Raw genomic sequence first — 25198 nt, forward strand, 5'->3', positions numbered from 1 at the left:
GGATAAAGGAAGCTCATAATCATGTTGACAACAGCCAATAAAAACCCCTTGCAGGGTCCAAATGGTAAGCTAGGAATTGGTAATGCAAGCTTTTGATGGTTTAGGGTTTAGAGCCCTCCAACGTAAGCAGTGCATGATTGAACACTACGTTTAATAATTGTATCAGTTGTTAAAGAATTGTTCTTAATTTTATATAGGATAGTTTTATTAGCTATGCAGTCAACATGAGTAACCAGGATAATTCCAGTTACAGAACTGATTTCGGCCATGATTGCGGGAGAATATAGTCTACATTGTTTGGCATTTATGTGATGATGCGATGAAATATTAAACGGTCTCGTAAGCCATAATCAAAATAGACTAAGAGACGAAATTTTGTTTATGTAGGGTAATTTTGTATAAGTTATATACGATTTATAATTTTGTATGTGAATGTAATTATGTATGAGATGAGAAAGTTAGCAATAGGTTGTTGTACATGTTTCTTATACACAATAGGAGTCATGTTGATACTTACGATATATGGAGATCGTTGTCATCATGTGTGGGACTGAATGGCAATTCCATTCCATCTTCGAAAAAATCAGTTGATGTAGGATGTGTGATTGTATTCAAACTGAGCTTGACTTGGGACATGTTAGTTTGTTACGTCCCTCACCATTGCAGTACCCACATCGCCTAATTTTCTTCTCGACCTTGTTCTTCGATACTTCTTTTCTCTTACGTTGTTTTCGTTGAGGGGCGCGAACGTTGTTTATTACACTGCTCTGGTTGACTGAATCATTCAAACCAAACGAGTTTTCAAATTCTTCTATTAGTCTTTACATCTCATCTCTTGCGGTTTTGAAAGACACGTCTGTCTTTGATGCAAGTAGCATAACCTACTTGACGTTGAACGTAAGTAGCGAACCTTGCCATTTGCATCACTTCTGGAGGCACATTCAAGTTAACATAACTGGGTGCAGAAGCCTTCTCATCCTTAGTCCACCTACTTTGAATCAAAGTCCCGGGCAAATATGTGTAATCCAAGTGCTTTAAAATGTGAAGTTGATGGCGACACGGAAGTCCAACTGTCTCGAATTTTTTGCATGAGCAAATTAGGGTTTTTGTACGAGAATCAAAACTAATTTCAAATGTTCTATTTTTTTTTTTTATTTTGTCAAAATATAATGACATTCATGATAAGGACTAAATCTCTTCCTCAATCTGGTACAATGTCTCCCGTTGAAGTTCATCTTGGAACGCACGAAAAGATTCGCAGGTAAAAATCTCAGCAGCATGGTTTTCAAGTTCGACCAGTTTTGTGATCTGGAAGGGCTTCGTCTGGGAACTTAAGTAATCCGCTTTCAAATCGTTCATACGCATTCTACTAATTTCATCTTCAATTGCACGAACAACATCTAAATATGTCTTCTTGTGTTTCAGTGCAATCGCTAGTGAAGCATTCATAGACTCGCACCTTTGTGTTGAGCAATATTGGCAAAGAAATGACCGGTTATATGTTTGCCCATACGTACCGAGTATTTCCCTTCTCAATCACCCATGGATGCTTTTCGACATTGAATTCTGAAACAACCGAACGCCATTGAATATCAAATTCCTCAGATGTCCACCAGGAAGCCATGCATTTTGAAAATGTTGCTGTAAATTTTGGGTCACCAATGTTAGCTTGTGCATTCCGAGAAAGATGCCAAGAACATAATATGTGCTTAGCATAAGGGATAACAGATTTGATAGCCCTCTACATTTCCCTATCCCTATCGGTGACAACTGAAATAGGCAATTTATTCATCATGGCTTCTAAACAATTCTGTAGCACCCACTAGAAAGATTGGGATGTCTCATCAGTGATTATGGCAGTGGCAAACACAATTGTGTTATGGTGATGACACCGACAATAGGCATAATTGGTCACCTACAAATTATCTTTGTACGTTGTGTCGAACGCAATTACATCACCGAAGCATGTGTAATCTGATCTCGATGTAGAATCCGACCAATGAGATTATGCAATGCCCCTGATTCGTCTACCGAGTATGTCATAAAAAACCCGAGATCATCATGTTTTTTATAATCAAGCAAGCAATAAGCGCATTCACATCCCCATCGACGATTTCCTTTGCTTTACCTCTTTGAAGTGCATTGTAGAGGTCTTTATGTGTAAATCCAACATTATGATAGCGCCCTGCCTACTGCGTTAAATAGTTCATTACTTGTGACGTGCCAACACCAACCTCTTTCAATGTTGTTGCCTCATCGATATAGCCTTACTTACAGCTCGATTAGCGCATAAATGGTGTCATAGCAGGTGTGCACAATGCATGATTATGTTTATGATAAGACTTAGTTTAACCCAGTGATCGTTTGTATTTTTTGGTGTAACTACGACTCTAGCCTTGCATCCTGTTTCTTGTGACTGGCGTATGAGCACGTTGACGATCAACAATTGGCTTTTGATACTCGAAACTCTTTTTGGAACAAAACACTTGTGTTCTTATATTCCCTTCCACGTCAAGCCGTGTTTCCCTTATGTGCACTAAACCCATGTTCCCATGCGAATCCCTTGTAAAAGTACCAAGCTTGATCACGTGAAGAGAAGAGTTGACCAACCAATCTGTCAGATTCATCAACATTATGTACTTCATGGCATTCCTCGGTTGGCTTAACATTGTCTGCATCAGTATGATCCATGGCAAAAAATTTTGTTGTGCAAGTTCAGTGGTCCCGGAGTTGATGGAGATGTAAGCAAAAGTTCATTCAACATGTTTCAGTCGTGCTTTCAATAGGATGTGGTATTGGTAGTGGTAGTTGAAGGGTGGGTACAACATTAAATTCGCGTGACTATTTAGGTGTGTACAATAACTACCTAAATAGTGTCAACACATTTTCTAAAAGTATCAACCCAAAAATCGAAACCAATAATTATAATGTAATAGGTAAATTAACAATGTAACTGTTATAAATATATCGGTTAATTAGAAAACAGGTCAACATAATGTATCGACACTTCTGTAATTTGTGTCGATACTTTTCCATAATGCCCAAACGGGGTGCACGCATAAAGATACAATTATTAAAAGTATCGATCCAATAAAATTGAAACCGATAATTATAATATAATATGTAAATTTACAATGTAACCGGTATAAATATACCGGTTTTATGAGAAAATAGGTCATCATAAAGTATCGACACAAATTTAATAAGTGTCGATACATTTTGTCCATAATGAATGCCAGACGGTGCACTCATAAAGTGTCGATACATTTTTAAAAAGTATCGATCCCAAAAACATCGAAACCCATAATTATAATGTAATAGGTAATTTGTAATATAACTGGTATTTATACCGGTTTTATGTGAGAATAGGTGTACATAATGTGTCGACACTTTTTAATGTTGTGCCGATACTTTTTTCCAGAATGAATGCCCAAATAGGTGAACGCATATAGTGTCGATACATTTATAAAAAGTATCGATCCAAAAAACATCGAAACCGATAATTATAATGTAATAGGTAAATTTGCAATGTTACCGGTATAAATATACCGGTTTACTTATAAAATAGGTCAATATAAGCGCTACCTATTACATTATATAAGCTTTACCTAATATGTTATTGTACTTGATAATATTTCCGGTTAAATACCTATTTCATTATATAAGCGCTACCTAGTACATTATATAAGCGTTACCTAATATGTTATTGTACTTGATAATATTTCTGGTTAAATAATATAACATAACCGATCTAAATTTTAATCGATCACGCCGTATATTAGCCGTTTTTTAGACGCCACACAGCAGAAATTCCCACCAAACTCCCCTACAAAGTTTACCGACCTCTATCATTTCTTTTTTTAAAAGAAAATTTTATGGACCCCACCTTATTTCTTTTATTTTTTTCAAACACACCCCACTTTATTCAAAACACCAAATCCCATGTACTTATTATATTAAAAAATAACTTTATTTTTACCAGTGTTTTGAAAATCGGACCGGACCGACCGGTTCAACTGGGAACCGTTGTCTAGTCCGGTTCAATCTACACCGGTTGAACCGCTACTAATGACCCGGCCAGAACCGTTGAACCGTTCAAACCGGACCGGCTGAAAACCGGAAAAACTGCCAATTTTGTTTTTTTTAAATTAAACCAAACGACGTCATTTGTTAAATGAGCCAAGTCGAACTCGAGTATTGTTGAGCTCGACTCGAACTTGAAAACTTTAAAATTAAGCTCAACTCGACTCAAACTCATGAGCTAAAAATTATCAAGTTCAACTCTAACTCGAAATATAATATTGAAACTTGAACTCGAAAAGGCTTGAACTCAAAAAATATTTAGAAGCTCGATTGAAGCCTAAAATTCGAGCTTGATTGAAGTGAAAGAATAGTTCACTCAATGCTCACCAAAATGCTCCATGATTTTGAATGACAATTACCTCTATTTATAGAAGTTAGTTGGGATGCTCTTCTATGTTTCTTAGCCATGTGGATTTTTTGTTCTCATATTTTCACTCTTTAGACTTTTGGGATGCTCTTCTATGTTTCTTAGCCATATGAGATTGTTTTTAAAAAAAAAAATTAAACCAAACAATATCATTTTGTTATGATTTTTTTAGCCCCAAATTTATTTTTTAATTATAGTTATATAATTATTTTATTATTTAATATGTTTTACCTTAAATTATGTTGTAGTTAATTTGAATCATTTTGTTTCACTTGATTTTATGGTTTTTAACTTATATATGTTATGACTTGCTTTGAATATAACTTGTGATATAAAAAATTATTTTTATTAAATATTTTTGGTATTTTATTAATTTTTAAATAATTATGACGTCATCCGGTTCTTCCGACCGGTCGAACCGGTTTAACCGGTTAAACTAGTGAACCGATAGCATGGCCGGTTCGCTAATCGTCCGGTTATGAAAACCATTATTTTTAAAAACTCTTGTCTTCTTTCACTCTTTTTCTTTTATTTTCTCAACAACCCACGGCCATAATCCACTCGTTCGATTCAAAGTATCGTCGTTCCTTCATTGCTTCTCATTCTTCACATGGTTCGAACGAGACATCAAGCTGACAATGATCTTGTCATTCCGCCTACGATTATCGACGGTTGATGATGATTCACCACTCCGGCAGTATTTGTGGAAGTCCCAAGTAACTCCGAGCTGACCCCCCCCCACCTCCTCCTCGACGTGGTGGGCATCAACAACAAGCCTGAACGCCCCAAAATGATGCGCCTGAGCTATTTTATACATTGGTTCCCTCTCTTCCGTTTGTCCGACACCACTCGTCATGGCCCGACGTTACCGGAGTAACGCCTTCATGGTAACCGACTTCGTCGTCCACTTTATGTTAACCATGGCATCCTCCTCACACGACCAAGGCACTTAGCAGTGCCCTATTTTTCTATCTCTTCTAGAGGTAAATTTCGAACCTGTTTTCATCCATCCTTTACTAATGTACCATCCTTCATTCGATTTTACAGAGGACTTTTCTGCCGGTTACTTTTTGGGAGAACTCGAAGAGGAGCCATCATCTTAATACCATGCCGAGTAGCCCACTTCTCCATTCCATACATCAAGTTCGACTTCCTTTCGATCACCTTCGGCAACCCACCACCGGCATCCAAAAACTCGAACGTAATTGATACGACCCACCTATGCAGTCTCATCTAATGAACGTTTGAAGGGCTTACTGCACTTCGAAAATGATCAGTTGGTTTGTTTTCAATCCATCTACCACCGTCCATTTTGAGTCTGTAAGTTTATCCCAAACCGCAATCTCGAAAATCTTCATATCCAATATTTTGTTCATGCGTACTTTTCTTCCATTGTTTGGATGTTATTCTCACAAATTAAAATCGACACTTTTTATGAACTATTTTTCGAGTTTTATTCGACTTTCACGTTTTCATAGTCTCGATTTGTCGCTGTTGAATATCCTAATGTTGTTTCATTCTGTTTATGTGGCCAGCAGTTTAATCTGTCTATTTCGGATTTTAATCTTGTTATGGGATTCATGATGAATGTCACGAATCTAGATTATTTAACTGCCTTGGTAGAGATGCCGCAGGAATTTGACATGGATTCGTTTATTCTTTGCTTACCGTTTCGGTGACTAACCCTTCAACCCATGCTCGACTAAGGTAATTCACCTTCACGACGCAACATTACGATACATACATCTGTTTTTGGCTTAAAACTATTCGGGTCAGAATGATTCTTCCGGCATTTTAAGTAAGAATAAACTTTTCTTCCTTGGTGTATGTTCATAGGTAGGAAGGTAAATTGGGCTTCTGGTTTGCCTGAGCATTCGAGATCGTTATTCAATCTAATCGCCCTTAAATCATTGGTTCTTATATTACAAATTTAGCCTCTTGTGTTGCTAATTTCGGTATTATGGACTTTACTTAACGTTTTCTATGGATGGATTAGATGAACGATGCTTGGATTCAATGGGTTTGCTTGCCGGAACCGCCATCACACCTTATCTTATTCTTCCAGGAGTGATGACGTCGTGTACCAAACAAGTCTTCACTCACCAAAATACGCCTCCTAGATATCCAATGACGTCTCCTCCGAATATGCAAGAACAAATGCATGATGTTAACACTCTTGATAGTTGAATTGCTTGAGCAGGAATTCAATTTTATTTCATTGTGTCATTCCTTGATTTTGTTAATTGAATTTCGTCTAACCTGATTGATGAACACACTTTTGTGAGATTTTGAGTCTTGAGCATGTTACATAATTTTTATGCTATTTTTCTTGTTTGACTAAATCTTGGAAATCCAGAACTTGTGGCATAATACATTTTGAGACTACACAAGAAATTTTGTGCTTTGATATGATTTGGGCATTAGAATTCACACCATTTTAAACCCAAAAAAAGCCTATCTTTTCCTCTCCATTAGTGAACCATTTTGAGCATTTTTCCACTTCTTTGATTTCACCTTAATCCTAAACCCAATCCTTTTTTTCACTCTCTTTCACCATTTTAGAGACAAATAATTGAAGCTTATGAGTAACCATGTTCCATGAAAAAAGAATAATAAAAACAACAGCATTTGAAATAAATAGAAAAAGCCTAAAAATCAAAAAAAGAAAAGAAAAAAGAAAAGAAAAAAGAGAATAAAAATGGTTGTTTAATGTCTTTGATGTAAATATTTGATTGCTTTATTTATCTTTCTTTGTTCGTGGATATGGTTGAACTATCTGGAAAAAAAATTCTTTGTCTCGATTACAAACCTTATTTATAGCCTTTTCTCTACCTTTACCTAAGCCTCGTTACACCCTTTTTAAAAGACCCAATGATCTTTCCATTTTATTTATTTTACGTAGTGGAGATTTGATTTGTTATAAGCCTATGGAAATTCTAGTTTAGTTCCGACTTTGAGTGTATTTGCACCAAAAACACATTTGAGAGGATTGAGTGAATCCTTGTGAGGAATTTAGTTAGGTTGAATTTTTTTATTGATGAATGATTGGAAGTTGCAATCTGTTATACTTAATCTTATTTGTGTTCATTCACTTGATTGGAGTTTTGATTCAAATGATTATTATGAGCTTGTCTTTCATAATTTGCTTCGATATGAAACAAAATGAAGGAAAGTAAATTAAGTTCTTAACTAGTTTGATCAAAGCATGCTTGAGGATGGGCATGAGGCAAGTGAGGGGGAATTCGATTAGCGTTTTTAATTGTTGCTTTTTACTTGCTTCTTCTATTCTATGAATTTATCACTGTTGATTTGGATTGTATTTCATTTATTTTATTACATTGACTTGTTTACTAGAATTGGTAGAAAATGGTGCAATCTGCACATTTTATTATTTTCTGGTCAGAGTTGGAGAAATGGGTACGACACTAGGCACGACGCGGATCTAACGTGGCAGTTTTCTAGAAGGATGAAGGTTTGGAAGAAACCTAGTCAGCACGATATGGAGAGATGTTTTAGGAACTTAGTTTTTAAATTTGAATTTGGAACGATTGAATTATCTTTGGAAATTTAGGATTATTTTAATTTTAAATTTCTTTTATTTTTAGGGTTTAGAATCCTATAAATACCCTTCTTACGGTAAGGCTTAAGAATATATTTTATATCGAATTTACTTTGTTTTCTTTACATTTTAATCAAAGTTCTTTTTCTTTTCAATTTCACTTTTTTTACTTTGCGCCTTTTATTTCTTAAAATATGCTAATTATGGTTTCCACCATGCTTAACTAATTTTTTATTAGCCGAGAGTTAGCGATGACTCGATCCTATGTGAGAATTGAAAAACACTAAAATACCTTTGGGTTACTGTTGATAATCGGGTAATGAAAATAGAAAGAACACAAGAATTTTAACGAGGTTCAGCAAAGTGCTTACGTCCTCGGTGCCTTAGGCGGCGCTAGAATTTTTCAATTCAATGTCTCATAGGTTTAGGTTACATCTCTTTCTATAATAAATAAACACTGGTAATTTACAAAAATAAACATGTACCATACCGCGGGGCTTATGCCCCCGCACTCCCAACCTACATAATCGTAACCCCACTACGAGACTTTCTCGGTATATTTATGAGCCATATCTAACAAATCTCCACCTTGGCGAATATATTGCCCCTTAGGAAACATTCAATGTGGGTTGGGTTACCTTACTTCTTTTACAACTCAAAACACTCAACAAGTCCAAGCAATGCATGAATTTGTCTGTCGTAACTGGCTTGGTGAACATATTAGCGACATTCTCATCAGTATGTACCTTCTGAAACAAAATCTCTCCAGATGCAACCAGCTCTTGATCTTGTGAAACCTTACATTAATATGCTTAGTTCTAGCATGATATACCTGATTCTTAGCCAAATGAATAGTACTTTGATTGTCATAATGCAAGTGAACTCCACCTTGCTGAACACCCAACTCCTTCACTAAACCAGTAAGCCATAAAGCTTCTTTTGCAGCTTCAGTTGCTGCCATGTATTCAGCTTCAGTTGTAGATAATGCCACAATAGATTGAACAGTAGACTTCCAACAAATAGGCCCTCACAAGAGTAAAGACATACCCTGTCGTAGATCTTCTATTATCCAAGTCACCAGCATAGTCTGAATCCGCATATCCTACAACCAAATTATCCCGCTGACTACCAAAAACAATTCCATGTACCACAGTACCCTTTAAGTACCTAAAGATCCACTTGACTGCTTCCCAATGTTGCTTACCAGGTTTAGACATGTACTTACAAACTTGACTAATATCATGAGCTAAATCAGGACGAGTACATACCATTGCATACATCAAGCAGCCAACAGCATTAGAATAAGGAACCTTTGCCATATCTTCAGCTTCTTTATCTGTCTTAGGGAACTGTTCTGATGAGAGCTTAAAGTGATTCGCCAATGGAGTGCTCATTGGTTTTGCGCTGCTCATCGTAAACCTTTCTAACATTTTCTCAACATAACCCTGTTGAGATAAGCACAGTTTCCTTGAGTCTCTGTCCCTGCAAATTTCCATTCCAAGAATTTTCTTTGCAGCACCTAAATCTTTCATATCAAATTCCTGACTCAATAAAGTTTTCAAAACGATAACATCATCCATGTTCTTCGTAACAATTAACATACCATCAGCATACAGTAACACAAAAATAAAAACCATCATCAAGGCTCTTAACATAGACACAACAATCATACTCACATCGCTTGTAGCCAATCTTGATCATATATGAGTAAAACTATTTGTACCGTTGTCTCGGAGACTGTTTCAACCCGTACAATATTTCTTCAATCTAAACTAAATGCTCGTTTCCAGGTTGAGTGAAACCTATAGGCTGCTGCATGTAGATCTGCCCCTCTAAATCAGCATGCAAAAAAGCAGTTTTAACATCCATCTGCTCTAAATGCAAATCCCAACTAGCCACAATGCAAGTACTGCAGATTGAAGTGTGCCTGACCACAGGAAAAAACTTTTATCATAATCAACTCCTTTCTGCTGTGAAAAACCCTTTGCTACCAAACGAGCCTTTAACTTCTCCCCTCTTTTTCTGTTACTGTTGGTTTCTTCTTATACACTCATTTACAACCAATAGGCTTCTTACCCACAAGAAGGGGAACTAACTCTCATGTACGATTGTGATTCAAAGACTCCATCTCCTTAACCATGGTAGCCATCCAATTGTTGTTTTCCTGACTAGTAACAACATCATGAAAACTAATCGGATCATCATTACTAACAGTAAGTGCAAAAGAGACCAAGTCTTTCAAACCCAATATGTTCGGAGGTTTTATATTCGTCCGTTTCACCCTGTCTTTGGCGAGACTATAATCCTGCAAATCAACCGTAGCGGAACCACCAGAAGTAGGTTGAGAAGTTTATGTTTTCTCAACTAGAAACTGCTCAAAATCCACCACTGTCGTGTCTTTCTTCTGCTGCAACATGAGTTGTTCATCATAAACATCTCTACTGATCACAATTTTCTTCGCAACTGGATCCCAGAACTTGTATCCTTTGACACCTGTCTTGTAACCCAGAAAAATGCATTCCTTCGATTTCACATCAAGTCTGGCTCTTTCATTCAACGACCTGTTCATCCGTTCTACAACAACATTCTGTTGTGGTGTCTTGCGCACTGTAAAATGCCTCTTAATCCTATGCTCCTTACAAAAGTTTAGAAACTCTGAATCTGTGTACTCCGTACCATTATCATACCGTAAACACTTAATTTTCACATCAAGCCGAGCCAAATCAGAAACGATTTGATTGAAGACATTCACGTGTTACGCCAAATAATGATCATCATGTATCTTCAGCCCATACAGCCGCTGATTTAGATACAGTTTAGTCGTTAAGGATTTGGACATAAACTGACTTTTCAACTTCTTCCAAATTTTATCTGGAGATGACAGATGCATGACGTGATACATGACCTCGTCCGCCAAACATAATTGTATGGTTCCTGCCGCTTGCTACTGCAATTCTTCCCAATCTTCTTCCTCTATCGACGCCAGTTTTATAGGTCACAAAGCCTTCAGGATCCCTTGCTGTGCCAACAGATCCTTTACCCTTGTTTACCATAATTCGAAGTTACCCTGACCATCGAATTTCGTAACTTCGAATTTGGCTTTTGACATCTGATACCAATTGTTGAATAATCGGGTAAAGAAAATATAAAAAACACAAGAATTTTAACGAGGTTCAGCAATGTGCTTACGTCCTCGGTGCCTTAGGCGGCACTAGAATATTTATTCAATTCAATGTCTCATAGGTTTAGGTTACATCTCTTTTTATAATAAATAAATCATGGTACATATTTACAAAAATAACCCTGTACCATACCGTAGGGCCTACACCCCCAACCCACATAATCGTAACCCCCACTACGAGACTTTCCCGGTATATTTATGAGCCATACCTAACAGTTACATTCTCGATTTTCTATTTAATTAGTTTGGTAGTTGGTCTTACTTTAAAAATTAAAACGCTTTCATTTCAAAAAGTCCACGTTGATCTGAATGTTGTTTTAATTTATATTTGGGAGGAATGATCGACCTGTGACCTATTTGACTTCCTATGAACACATTTAGTGGCGTTCTGCTAAGGAAAATCGAGATCAGATTTGATTCTCGATGAGACAACATAATCCGAGTCGGTCTTTTCCAAAACTTAATTTCTTTGTTCAAATGACAATAGTTGTGGTTAGTCCATTCAAGAATTGGCTTTTTAAGAGTGACTTGGAAAGATCGATTACGAGAGAGAAAGACAAGTTACAATAGGTTGGGCTTTGAAAACTGTAACCGATATGAATCTTAGAGAAAAAATCCATTTCGATGATCGGACAAAATTGAAACAAGGATAGCTTAAGGCGATTTCATCATTATTTTTTTCAAATTTATTTACATTTCCATTTCTTTTAATTTGATTTTAATCTTTATTTTCTTTGCCTTCTTTTTCTCACAATAAAAAATCCTCATTTTTATTTTACTATTTTGTTTTAGTCGCTTGGAATAAGATCAACACAACACTACATCAGGAATTTCTAAGTCCATGTGGATGAATCCTCTTTCACTATACTATACTTAATTTTATTTATTTTATTTTGTGAAGATGATTTATTTTATTTTGATTAGTAAAACGACGCTTGTCAATACACCAGGTGTGATTTCTTTTAGATTACTTGGACAACATTGATGTCACGGAACCATGATTTTATAATTTCTTTACATAAGATTCCGTAGGACTTTGACACAGACATAACATATGAAGCACTTACGACTTGGCGAGTGCTACTTTTGATTCTCGCACAACCAAAGGTGGCACATTCACGATCTGCTCCGCTACATATACCAATTCCTAGCATACAACTATTCTAGACATAACGACACTACATCCTCACAGAGTAAGGTTGAATTATTTTTCCTATAGTGTATGCAAACTAGTGTGAAGGTAAACTTGGACTTTTGGTTGGCCCGCCTTCGAGCGCATTGTGTGAACCGATTGCCCACTCATTCTCAACCCTTATATTACTTACTTGGTATCTCAATCATTTCCATTGACGTTTGATACTAACCAATTTACATATGCTTTTGCAATGGACCCTTTGGATGCAAGGTGTTTGGATACGTTGGGACTTCTCACCGACACTCCCGATGCACCGTATATAGTTCCTCCCGGAACGATTACCTCGTGCGATATGTTCAGAGGGCTCCACAAACCGCAACACTAGAAGAGCACCCACAATCGAACGTGCACAAGAAAATTCACGAAGTGCATGGCCACTTGGATTCCATCGAAACAAACCTCGTGGAGATTCTTTCCTACCTTCTCCCAGGCTCATCTCGATGCGGCCAAGGCCACGACCATCTCTAGATCAGAGAGTATTCATTTTCCCTCTTTTTTTCTTTAAATTTGAATTACATTTTGAGACAAAATGGATTATGTGAGGGGGAGGATAACATGTTGAATTTCACCGTACTTGTTGGGTGTTTGAACTTGAGTTATTTTTATTTTAATATGTTGGAATTGTTTGTTACCTATTCTTTAGTTTACTTGATTGTTTTAATTTTTTCGATGAATTTTTTATCTTGTTTTGAATTGAACATTGGATGCATGATGATTAGTTGGCACAACTAGTGAATTTTTCATAAAAGTTTTGACATCCCATGGTTTATTGGTTGAATTGATACTAGACTTGATACATTGAGTTTATTCTTGTTAGCCTTGAGCCTAATGAGCATACCCTTTTCAATCTTTCTCTTTGTTTCTTTTTGTGTGCCAAACTAGTTTTAGCATTCTGGAACTTGTGATGTAATGTTTGTCGGGACTACATGTATGATTTTGATGTTTTTAGTATGAAAGAGGCATCAAGATTAAACATTTTCTCTTCCCAAAAATGAACAACCTGCCTTTGTTTATTGTTTTCCCTTAGAAAGCCAATTTTAAGCCTTATAACCTTTCTTTGTTTTACCACTTTAATAAGTTGAAACCTTTTTTATTTTTACCCTCCCTTGTCACCAATTTTCAAGTAAAGGTAAGGTTGTTCCTTCAGAAAAAAAATATAAAAAAAAGGAGAAGCAGTGTTAAAAAAAAAAAGCAGAAATCATTGTTCGAAAAGTGCAGTTTGGTTCGAACAGTGCATAAAAATACTATACAGATTTGAACAATAAAGAAAATCCAGTTTTGGTTTGTAATGTGCAGGAAAAAAAATACATTGCAATAGAGAAAAAATATTTGAATAAGCTGTTCAAAAAAAAAAAAAAAAGTACGAAAGAAAAAATAGAAGGAAAAAATAGAGTTTGTTGTTTCTATTCGCTTGCTTCCTTTAGAATAAATTTTGGAATGATCTTCTTTTTATTCTGAAACTTAAACTCGATTTTTTGCCTTTATCCAACTCATACCTTAGCCACGTTACAACTAGGTTTAAAGACCTCTTGACTTTTGCATCATATTCATTTTTAAGTAGTGAAGATTGGATTTATTTATAAGCTTATGGTAATGCTTTAACTTGTTTTGGCTCGATCGTTTCTCTTTCCTTAAATACTTTGAGCGGAATGAATGAATCTTTTGTGAGGGTATTGAGTTTTGCATCATGAGAGTAGTGAGTTATTGGAATGTTTTGTTTTGCGTAAACTTATTTCCTAACTTTTCTACTTGCTTGATTGTTTTCTAGTTTCAAATAATTGTTTGATTTTGGTTCTTGGGATGATTAGAGTATGATGTAAATTGGAGAATGACAACTTATGATTTATCATGTTGATTGAGAAATGCTTGAGGACAAGCATTGAATAAGTGGGGGGAAATTTAACTAGTGTTATATTTTGTGTTTAAATACTCCTTCATTTTCTATTATTATTGCTAATTTGGCATTTTTACATTATTTTTGTGCAGAACAATGACTTCTGGAAAATGTGCTTAAAAGACGAAGTTGTGCATTTTTTTATTTTTCCAGAATCATGGACGACCTATTGGGCATGAAACTGGGCATGAAAGCGTTAACGTGGAATCCAGTCAACATCTTCTAAAAGGTCTAGTCAACATTTTGGTGGAAGCAAAATACTCAGCCGCAAATTAAAACTTTTGGATTTATCTTTATTTTTAGGATTTAATTTCAAGAATTATCTTTTAGGATTTTTAATGTAATTTTATAGTTTTTCAGACGCTATAAATACCCCATCGGGATAAGCCTGAAATCAATCATCAACCATCTCTCATCTCTTGAATCCTTTTGTTTCTTCCTTAGTTTTATAAAGTTATTTATTTTTTACTTTCGCTCTTTTTCTTTATTTTTCATTAAAGTTTTATTTTTAATGTTAAGTGTGACTTTTTTCATGCTTACTTAATTTTCTTTCAAGCCGATGGCTAAAGCGATGAATCGATTCCAACGTGAGAATTGAAAAACACTTAAACAACTTCATATATCTTTCTTAGTTTCTTTGAGTTTATTTTCAAAATCAAAATGATTTCAAAACCAAACATTGACGTTGGTCAGGATGTTGTTATGGTCAAAATTGTTTGCTAAGGGAACTGACATCGAAAAACAACATAATCTGAGTCGGTCTTTTACGAACTTAAACATTTGTTTATCTACAACATTATTGTTGATTAGGTCAATTTTCCAAAATCGATATCAAAGGTTTCACTTGGGTATTCGGTATACAAATCATAGTCACAAGGATTGGTTCTTGTAGACAAGTAACCAAAGTGAATCCCGGAGTTAAAAACCTTTTTTGATAATCTGAGGAAACTGAGTCAAAGCAAAAGCCTAAGTATGACTTATATCATATTGAATCTATTTCTTTTTAATCTATTTATAATATCTTATTTTCTTACTTTTATTTTATTTAACTCTTTTCATCCACAAATCCTCGCCTTAAATATTTATTCAACTCACTTCTTGGCTCAGAGATTAAACAAGTATAAATCTCGAAGTTTCCTTAGTTCCTATTTGATCGACCCTTCTCTTTTATCACCTTAAATCTATTTTGGCGCGAAAATGACACATGTCACTTGTTTTATGTTTAATCTTTGGGTTTGAATATTTATGCACAAAAGTTTTTGTTGCGGTCTCTGTCACTAGATGGTGCAATGACAATTCAGATTGATCAACTTTCGTCAACGGAAGTCACATTAGTTTCAATAGAAGTTGGATTTCTTATCTCTGTATTAGTGTTATTATTGTCACCGGTAGGTATAGTTTATAATTCTAGTGTAGTTCATTGGTTAAACATGAGAATTTAGTTTTGTGAAATATGCATGCTCTTTAATGCACCAAAAATCATTACACTTCATTCTTGTTAACACATTTATCATGGCTGAAGTTGCACCAACAATTATTTAACTCTATTACGATCCATTTTAGTATTTTATTATTTTGAGTTATTTGCTTCGATATCATAACTAGCAATTAGTTTTATTTTACAGTTAATTTCCATTCACATTTATATCTCACGATTTTCTTTATTTTACAACTTTTTTTACTCTGACAAATATAAATATTAGTCTTCCTTTCCTCGTGGGATCGATATCCGAAAGCTTATTATTGTCTACTATACTTGTATCGATAAATGCTCACTTGCCACAATGATGATATTTTTTTTACCCGATTATCCTCATTTCAAATAATACTTTTACCGATTATCCTCTTTTCAAATATTACCATATATAATAGTAGTATTTCTTTTAAACAGTTTATATATATACGGAAGGGTGGACAGATATATTGTTGGGTTGAACTACAGTTAAAGGTATGTGTCTAAAGCACACCATCGAAAGTTGACTTATAGTCTCTATCGATGGTGTGGGCAAGTCTCTTTTTGTAACCTAATGTTTTATTTTTAATAATAATAATTTTTTTTTTTCTTTAGGAAAAGTGAGGGTCGAATGTATACATCTATTATGCTTTATAAATGTGACTTAAAGGGTCATATTACGATATGAGAACTAATTTATTTTTTAGTAGATAATCTGAATAAAATTATTTATTTTTGGAAGCATACTTTTGCAAGTAAAAAACCCTTTCTCAAAATTCAATTAAAAATGATTATATAATGCTTTTTTTAAAAAAAAAATCATATAACGTAGTAGGAAAATTATTTTTTATTTAGGGTGAATGTTACAATCTTTTATGAAAGACGTTTAAAAGATTTGATGATTTCTAGAATGCGTCTAGAAGATCTAATGACTTCTTCACGCTCCATGCATGCCTACAAAATGCATCTTTTCAAAAGACATTAAATCGTCGTGTCTTATAAGTGTTTTATAAAAGTCGACGTATCTGTTAGACACTTAGACATCTTCTATGGGGTATTGTGCTCACTCTAAATATGAAAATAATTTTTTACATCCAATAAAAAAAATTCTTTTTCCAAATCATTATTTAAACAATTTTACCTAAAATTCAAAAAGATTCACACCATCAAAAGAGACTCAATCCAAATCCTCAACACTTCATTGTAGTGCACCAATAGAAACAAATAGTACTCGTAAGACTCATTGGGCATGATCAGCCATAGTTGCCACCGGGCCATAAACGAGATAAATGTTTAATTGTTTGCCTATACGCTATAAAATAATAAATGGATTGAGGCCCAAATTTAGGATATGCCTGAAGGCTGAAACAAATTTAGAATAGGCCGTTTTGTTCGTCTTCTCTGTGAATCAACTCCACCATTTTTGGTCAAACCGCTCGGAAAAATAAGCTTCTGAGACAAATAACATAAAATTAAAGGATGATCGGTTACCTGCGAAGATGTCCAAGTTTAACCATCCATTCGAAGTTCTTTTGTAGAAGCAACGTCGTCTTCATCGAACGATTTTTACATGAAGGTCCGGACAACGTAGAAGAGCTTCTCGACAGACACGGGGTTAAGAAGGAGAAATCCCTAGATGACGAGGAAGAAGAGTTGCTGAATCGACAGCGTCTCTCCAGTACTCAACGAGAGGCGCTGGCTCTTTACCGCGACATACTTCGAGCCTCCCGACTCTTCATGTGGACCGATTCGCGGGGCGTTCTCTGGAGGGACATATTGAGAGATAACGCTAGGAAAGAGTTCGAAGAAGCTCGGTTCGAGAAGGATCCGGAAGTTTTTACCCGATTGCTTATCTGTGGGCGAGATGCGGTTGAATCTGCCTTGGAGAAGCTAGCCGAGAAGCAGAGACTGCACATTCAGAAGGAGAGTGGAGATGGACGGTAACGATTGATTCATTGTCAGATTTTGATTATACTTTAAAGCAAATATATATAATATAATATATTGTAAGTTAAATGTTGTGTCTTGGTTTTATAATGAATCATTGTATGCATTAGCCTTGCTCGATTATGTATTATTCATATGAATTTGGGCCTCCATATCCAGAATTGAAGCGTTTAGTATCAGCATTGAACAATGAGTTTATTCACAAATCACAACCGCAGATGGGAAATATTGTTTAGCTTGCAACTAAAGAAAGCCCCTTTCGAGTTAGTTGTTCATCTGTCTTGAGTTCCTCTTTTCATCATGGCTACGAATTCCTCATAATTGATCCTCCCATCCTGTCCATCAAAATGATCTGAACCAATGAAACCAGCAGAAAGATAGACAACTTGTTTTGTTTAAATAAAAAGCAGAGAAACTAAAACCTTATCAGTATCAACATCCTCAATGACTTCATCTATGGTAGCCTCGTCTCCCATTCCATACTGCGTCATAGCTTGTCTTAGTTCATCTCTTGTGATATACTGAAAGAAAACATCAGTTAGTCAATGAATCAATAATGTTCAAAACTGACTAGGCAGTAGTGCAATATACTAACCCACTGTTATCCTTGTCAAAGAACTTAAAAGCCTCGACTATGTTTTCTTCCCTCTCAAGCCTATGTCGATGCATTGTTGCAGTTATGAATTCTAGGTAATCAATGGTTCCACTGTTGTCCACATCAGCCTAACAGGACAAGGTTTAGGCATTCAGAAGTTGCAGCTTGTTTGTTTTATTATTATGTAAATGATTTCTATATATTTTATATTATCGGGATAGAATCTTACAGCGTCCATAAGCTGCTTTATTTCTGGTTCAGTTAACTTTGATCCCAATCGAGCTAATCCATTTCTGAGTTCTTCTAGTGTTATTGTACCACTTTCATCAGTGTCGATGTTTTTGAACATCTGTTTCAAGCCCTTGATCTCTTCTTCTGATGATAGGTTTTCAGCTATCACCTTCCAGAAATCAAATTTACAGATGAAGATATTAGCTGTTGGGAAGATAAAAGAAATTTTGTGCTTTTGTGGACGACTAAAATTGTCTAACATGAAAAACCAGAGGCATAGGTCATACCTTTAAGGCAAGTTTCTTGAGCTTGTTCATTACTCTGAACTGCTTCAACCTACTAAGAACAGCACTATCGATTGGTTTGTCGGATGCATCCCCGCCCTCTTTCATCCACGGATGTTCTGGTTTAAATACACAAAATGGAAACATTTGAAATCTTCCCTTTTCAACTTGAAGGGCTGTGTCTAATAAGATCTCCAGAAACTGAATCTTTTACCTAGGGCTTCAGCAGCTGTAATCCGTTGCTTAGGGTCCCTGGCTAGCATCTTCCTGATGAGGTCCTTTGCGCCTTCAGATATAGATGACCATGGTTGGCTTTTTAAGTCAAGATTACCTTCTAAAACTGCTTTGAAGATTTCTTTCTCAGTCTCTGCACATTCAAGAGGTGTCGGGACTTTTATGAAGAATCATCTAAATCTTTATAGCTATGTACATAATATTTGTCCTCAATTTCCAGGTACATACCTCCGTAAAATGGAGGCACTCCGCTAAGAAGAATGTATAAAATGACACCAGCGCTCCACACGTCAATCTCCTTGCCATATCTCCGGTTTAAAACCTCTGGTGCAACGTAATAAGCACTCCCAACAAGGTCCCTATACATTCTGCCTGAAATAAATTTGGAAATTGAAGGCGTAAATCCTACTCTATAATCCTAATTTCCCGGTGGACTAGTGATTGATCACTACTTTCATTCATTAACATCTTGTCTTTTGGACGTATATATAAGAGGGTTAGTCATCAATCACTATGCTCACGTTTAGAGGTAGGTATACGGGTTATCTGCCCGTTTAGTACGTGGGTTTTGATGGTGCAAGCTTAAACGGAACGGTTTAAAAAATTCGTAATCATAAACGGTTTTGAATTTTAAGACCCGCGGTCCGTCCGTTTAACCCGCGGGTTAAACAGGCTTGCTCGCGACCCGTTAAATAAAAATAATTTTAAATGTTTTAAATGCAATAAAAAATAATGTTCTAACTTGCTACACCTTTAAAAATGATCTAGTAACTTGAAAAGGAAGGTAGCATCGTCAAAATAATAAATAATATTTAAATTTTATTTTAAATAGCCGAAAATGATTATAAAATAATATTTTTTTAATTTTTTAATCATTAATATATATATATATAACGATATAATTACTTAAACTCAAATTAAAAAATAATAATATTAACTTATATCACCAAATTGAAAAACAAATAAAACAATAACCACATTATACTTTTATAAAATTCGATTATTCAAGGTTATAATATGAAGACACAGAAGTGTCTGCAAGCAGAAATTCAAACAGAAAAATTCAACAAAGTCAAACATTATACAAATCTAACAATTTTTCTTTTGTAAAAGCCTTTAAAAGTTGAAAATTATGTTTTCAATTTTTTCTTTTACTTTTCTTTCTTATTTTTAATCTAAATACTACGTGTCATGTGATATATTATTAGAATATCACGTGACTTTTTATAATTAAAGAACGAAATGAATAACATATTTCATGAAAAAAATAAAGGTCAAAATTAAATTAAAAAATCTTTAAATACCAAAGTGATAATGATGTAAATTTTATAAGACTAAAATACTATATAAATCTTTTAACTTTTATTTTTTAAAATGAAGAATAATTTGATACATTGTAAATGAAAAAAAAATATTAAGCAACGAGAGAATTATGACAAATGCCCTAATAAATGTAAAAACTACAATGGTTACAAGTAACCTCATATTTATAAGTAATTTATTTTCTTTTTCTATAAAATTCTTTAAGTTTATTTTCTCTAAAATTTTATAAATTTTAAATTAAGTGGGTCATTGCGGGTTTCGCAGGCTACCCGCGGTTATACCCATTAAACCCTCGGGTTTAACGGTCCGGGCTAAAAAGCCCACAATTTAAACGAACTTCAGTTTTTTATGTATAAAACTCGCACGAACCGTGGATTAAACTCGTAGCCCGCAGGCCTTATCCCATATACCCACCTCTGTACCCACCTCTACTCACGTTCTTCATTTCATGTTAACATTTTCTGTTATGGTCCCATCGTTTTTCTTACCCACCAGTAGATGAAGTTTTTTTTTTTTTTTTTTGATGAACCGTATATGAAGTTGCTGCTCACAAAAAGTAACATTTTCTTGATTGACCGCTTCCAGTCTAATTCTTTTTTTCCCCTTCTTTTGGCTATATATATATATATATATATATGAAATTGTAATTACTGTTAACCCTTTAGATAACATGGCCTAATAAAAATGTCCCACATGATAAAATATCTTTTATTTTGTTGAAAATCTATAAATAAAAATATTAGAAATTTCAGAAAATCTATTTTTTATTATTTAAAAAATTAAAAATTAAAATTTTATGAATTATATATTTTTAAATTTATTTTTGAGTTAATTGTACAAGAGGTCCCTAAATTACGATCTCATTCTAAATTGGTTTCTAAATTTTAGAATATTATATACTAGTCCTTAGATTATCAATATCATTCCATTTTTATTTTTTTGTTAATATGTTAATTCTATTAGTTTTTAAAGGTCATGGAAGTTGAACCCCTGACCTAAAAAATTTAATCTAGTTTGAAGATCCTAAAAATTAAATTCATTACTTTCTGGAAAAAAATATTTTTGAAGGTCCCCATAAATTTTAGAAGGTCACATTTTAAATTCTCATGACCTTAAAAAATAGATTAATTTTTTGTCAGTGAAATGAATAGAATGATCAAAATGGAATGATATTGATAGTTTGATAACTGATATAGAATGGTTTAAAGGTTATGGATAAATTTAGAATGGGATCATAGTTTAAGAATTGTTATAGAATATTTTAAAGTTTATGGCTAATTTAGATGAGATTTATAGTTTGGGGACATTTTGTGTAACTATCTCTTTATATTTTTATCATTTAATAATATTTTATAAATTTTTAAAAACTTATTGATGGTTAAATTTTTTAGAGATTTTTTTAACATTCTCTTATTCATTTTTTTTTATAAAAAAACCATGTTATATTTTGTTATCATATTATATAATGTTTTACGATCATGTCATATCATTTGATATTTATGCAACAGTATTTTCTGATCATGATATATCATCTTGCGGACGGGGGTAAATAAGCAGTCAACTTTTTTTGCTTGTATTAAACTGAATAAGAAGCAAAGTTATCCATCTCCCTAGAGCATGATCGGAACAGAAATAGAACTAACCTTCCTCAATGAAGACAGAGAGTCCGAAATCCGTGGCCTTTATGGGAGAATTCTCATCCTTGCTAACCAGCAAGAAATTTTCAGGCTTCAAGTCCCTATGCATAACCCCCATAAAATGACATGCATGCACCACATTCACAATCTGCCTGAAAACACAAGCCGCTTGACGTTCCGAATAACTCCCTTTAGCTATGATCCGATCGAAAAGCTCCCCACCCGAACACAGTTCCATCACCAAATGCACATTCTTCCTATCTTCGTAAGCACCTTTAAATTCCACGATATTTGGTTGGCCCGTCAGGTGCTGCAGTATCGAAACCTCTCGTCTAACATCCGCCCTGTCCTTTTCAGTGGTTAGTTTACTAGTCGAAATAGACTTGCAGGCGTATTTTCGACCCGTCGCCTTCTCGGTGCAGAGATAAGTGATGCCAAATTGACCTCTCCCCAACTCTTTGTCGAGATCGTAATCGGTGGTGACATCGACGTATGGTTTCTGAAAAATGGTCCCAATGTGGGATGATGGAGTTTTGGGCAATGGAGGAGAAGACTCGGTTGAGGAAGCGATTGGGATGTCATAAGAGCGGGTTCTTTTCAAGCAGAATTCGAGAGACTGGCAGAGTCCCATGGATGACTGTGTTCAAGTTTGACAAGTTTGGATTGTTATGATTTGTTGCAGGGGAGACTATATTTGTTATTTTTGTTCTTATATAAGAATAGTTAGGTTACACGTGTGTTGTTGCTTTACTAGGCTAGGTGCTTTGCTTTGGCGTCTTGGATTGTCTCGAGTATCATTCTTCACCTTTTTGTTTGCATTATATCTTTGCTGTGACTTGCTTGAGAGGGAATAATAAAGAAAGAAAAAAACTAATGTAATTTTTGAATTGAAAAAATATTATCATTTTGATTAACTTGTTGATCGTTAAGATATTCTTAATGATATGGTGGCTTATAGTGTTAATGTGATGATTCATACTTTCATAATGTTAACATGACGATTCATGATATTGATGTGATGATCTACGATATGAAATAATAATTTACATTGAATAATGATGTAACATATGAACTTAATTGATTCTTTGAGACATTTCAAAGGTTTAAGTGACTTTTTATAAAGTTGGAAGGTTTATTTAAAGTTTAAGAAAAAATTAAAAATATATTTAAATATAAAAATTTAAAATATGAAAATATGAAAAATACTAATAACTCTGTCAAAAATTTAAAAAATAAAAAATTATAAAATGAATAAATTATAAAAAAATTAAAAAATTTAGCATTTTCATAAAAAAGTATCTAATTATCATTTATTAGTATGAATCTACTACTATTTATTGATTATATTTTTAATTAAAATATAATAGTAACTTTTATGTTTTTAATTTTTAAGCATTCCTTAAACGAAAAGTTATAAGAATATGAATTTCAAAATTTAGAAACAATATGAGTATGTTTGTATAAGTTAGCTTATTATATTGTGTAGATAATTATTTAAAAATTTAGAAATTTAATGAGTGCGTTTAGAAGCTTGTTATATTATGTGTGAGATAATTCAAAGTTGGTGTGCAAGTTAGAGAAACTCTTATCTAGGTTGAGACGTGCTCTCAGAAACTAGTATTCGAAGCTTAAAGAATACTTGAAAGAGACCGGTTTAAAAAGCTCATACTTCACTGTTTGTAAGAAACAATAATGGTCTACGAAGTTACCTGCTTGTATATTTAGATGTAGATCTAAAAATTTAGAAACGAATACCTAAAATTTTTTAAAAAGTTTTTAAAAATAATAAGTTCGTAATTTTTTTTCTTTTTTCCTTGACACCTTAAACTAAACTATTTTTTCAAAATAATAAGAATGCACTAGACCCCTATAGGAGCTTAGTGCATCCGTCCTTGTAATATAGTAACAAATTTCCGTCTCTAATATAATAACAAATGATTTAGATGAAGAGATAACAAAGGTTGTAACCTTGTTAAATTCAAAATTCTCTTTGAAGGAGAACTGAATCATTTTCTCGACAATTAAGTGAAGAAATATGAAGATATTTTAGTCTTCAGCCTTTATCAGGGATTTATATTGTGGTTGCAATCATATTTTTTATTGCATTATGTTTAACACGATTGTGGACATAACATGTTGCGGTGATTGCAAATGGATCCAGCCAAACTTATGCCTACACCAACAGTTGCATCTTTAAAGCTGATGGATTTCAATTTCTAGATGCTGGAGAATATTGTAGCATTATGGGTGCGTTGTTGTATATTTGCCACACTAGATCGAACATTGGTTTTGGTGTGAAAAGGTAGTAGAATTCACGTATGCTTCGTGTGAAACTCATACTGTTCTGTTAAAAAGAACATTGAGGCTCTGTTTTGAAAACCGAACCGGACCGGCCGGTTCAATCGGGAACTGTTGTCTAATATGGTTCAATCTAAACCGGTTGAACCGCTACTAGTGAACCGGCCAGAACCGCTGAACCGTTTAAACCAGACCGGCTGAAAACCGGAAAAAACCGGAAATTTTGTTTTTTTAAAAAAAAAAATTAAACCAAAAGTCGTTTGTTAAACGAGCCAAGTCGAACTCGAGTATTGTTGAGCTCGACTCGAACTTGAAAACTTTAAAAGTAAGCTCAACTCCACTCAAACTCACAAGTTAAAAATTATCAAGTTCAACTCGAACTCGAAATATAATATTAAAACTTGAACTCAAAAAGGCTTGAACTAAAAAAAAATTAGAAGCTCAATTGAAGCTTAAAATTCGAGCTTGATTGAAGTGAAAGAATAGTTCACTCAATGCTCACCAAAAGGCTCCATGATTTTGAATGCCAAATTACCTCTATTATTTATAGAAGTTAGTTGTGATGTTCTTCTATGTTTCTTAGCAATGTGAGATTGTTTTGTTCTCATACTTTTACTCTTTAGACTTTTGAGATGCTCTTCTATGTTTCTTAGCCATGTAGGATTGTTTTAAAAAAAAATAAACCAAACAATATCATTTTGTTATGATTTTTTTAGCCCCAAATTTATTTTTTAATTATAGTCATATAATTATATTTATTATTTAATATGTTTTACCTTAAATATTATGTTGTAGTTAATTTGAATCATTTTGTTTCACTTGATTTTATAGTTTTTAATTTATATATGTTATGACTTGCTTTGATATGACTTGTGATATAAAAAATTATTTTTTATTAAATATTTTTGGTATTTTAT

The 25198-nt window shown here is 34.1% G+C and overlaps 2 protein-coding genes and 1 long non-coding RNA gene across 3 annotated transcripts; 2 read left to right on the plus strand and 1 right to left on the minus strand.

Moving 5' to 3' along the window:
• Window positions 1-4261: 4261 nt before the first annotated feature.
• Window positions 4262-22099, plus strand: LOC120202321. The gene is made up of 3 exons (XR_005523726.1): window positions 4262-4275; window positions 13777-13781; window positions 21961-22099. It is a non-coding gene; the product is annotated as an uncharacterized LOC120202321 (long non-coding RNA).
• LOC120202320 lies at window positions 17142-17691 on the plus strand. Its single transcript, XM_039202760.1, has one exon. It carries the CDS (start codon window positions 17212-17214, stop codon window positions 17674-17676), a length of 465 nt encoding a protein of 154 aa, XP_039058691.1. The 5' UTR covers window positions 17142-17211; the 3' UTR covers window positions 17677-17691.
• On the minus strand, window positions 17782-22653 carry LOC120202319 (calcium-dependent protein kinase 29-like). The gene is made up of 8 exons (XM_039202758.1): window positions 21990-22653; window positions 19252-19395; window positions 19004-19156; window positions 18793-18908; window positions 18504-18674; window positions 18274-18402; window positions 18102-18200; window positions 17782-18014 (listed from the first exon to the last, which is right to left on the minus strand). Exons 1-8 carry the CDS (start codon window positions 22612-22614, stop codon window positions 17952-17954), a joined length of 1500 nt encoding a protein of 499 aa, XP_039058689.1. The 5' UTR covers window positions 22615-22653; the 3' UTR covers window positions 17782-17951.
• Between the last annotated feature and the right edge of the window lie 2545 nt (window positions 22654-25198).

This window comes from Hibiscus syriacus, unplaced genomic scaffold (genome assembly GCF_006381635.1).
Source record: "Hibiscus syriacus cultivar Baekdansim isolate YM2019G1 unplaced genomic scaffold, ASM638163v2 tig00008576_pilon, whole genome shotgun sequence".
Taxonomy (NCBI): Eukaryota; Viridiplantae; Streptophyta; class Magnoliopsida; order Malvales; family Malvaceae; genus Hibiscus; species Hibiscus syriacus.

Excerpts from the sequence above, each read along its gene's own strand:
- LOC120202320 (XM_039202760.1), top strand. The coding sequence starts at position 17,212 with ATGATCGGTTACCTGCGAAGATGTCCAAGTTTAACCATCCATTCGAAG.
- LOC120202319 (XM_039202758.1), bottom strand. The coding sequence starts at position 22,614 with ATGGGACTCTGCCAGTCTCTCGAATTCTGCTTGAAAAGAACCCGCTCT. Across the intron at positions 19,396-21,989 it reads CTCTGTCTTCATTGAGGAAG|GCAGAATGTATAGGGACCTT; the intron begins GTTAGTTCTATT and ends AATTTATTTCAG. Across the intron at positions 18,201-18,273 it reads TTGACAAGGATAACAGTGGG|TATATCACAAGAGATGAACT; the intron begins TTAGTATATTGC and ends GTTTTCTTTCAG.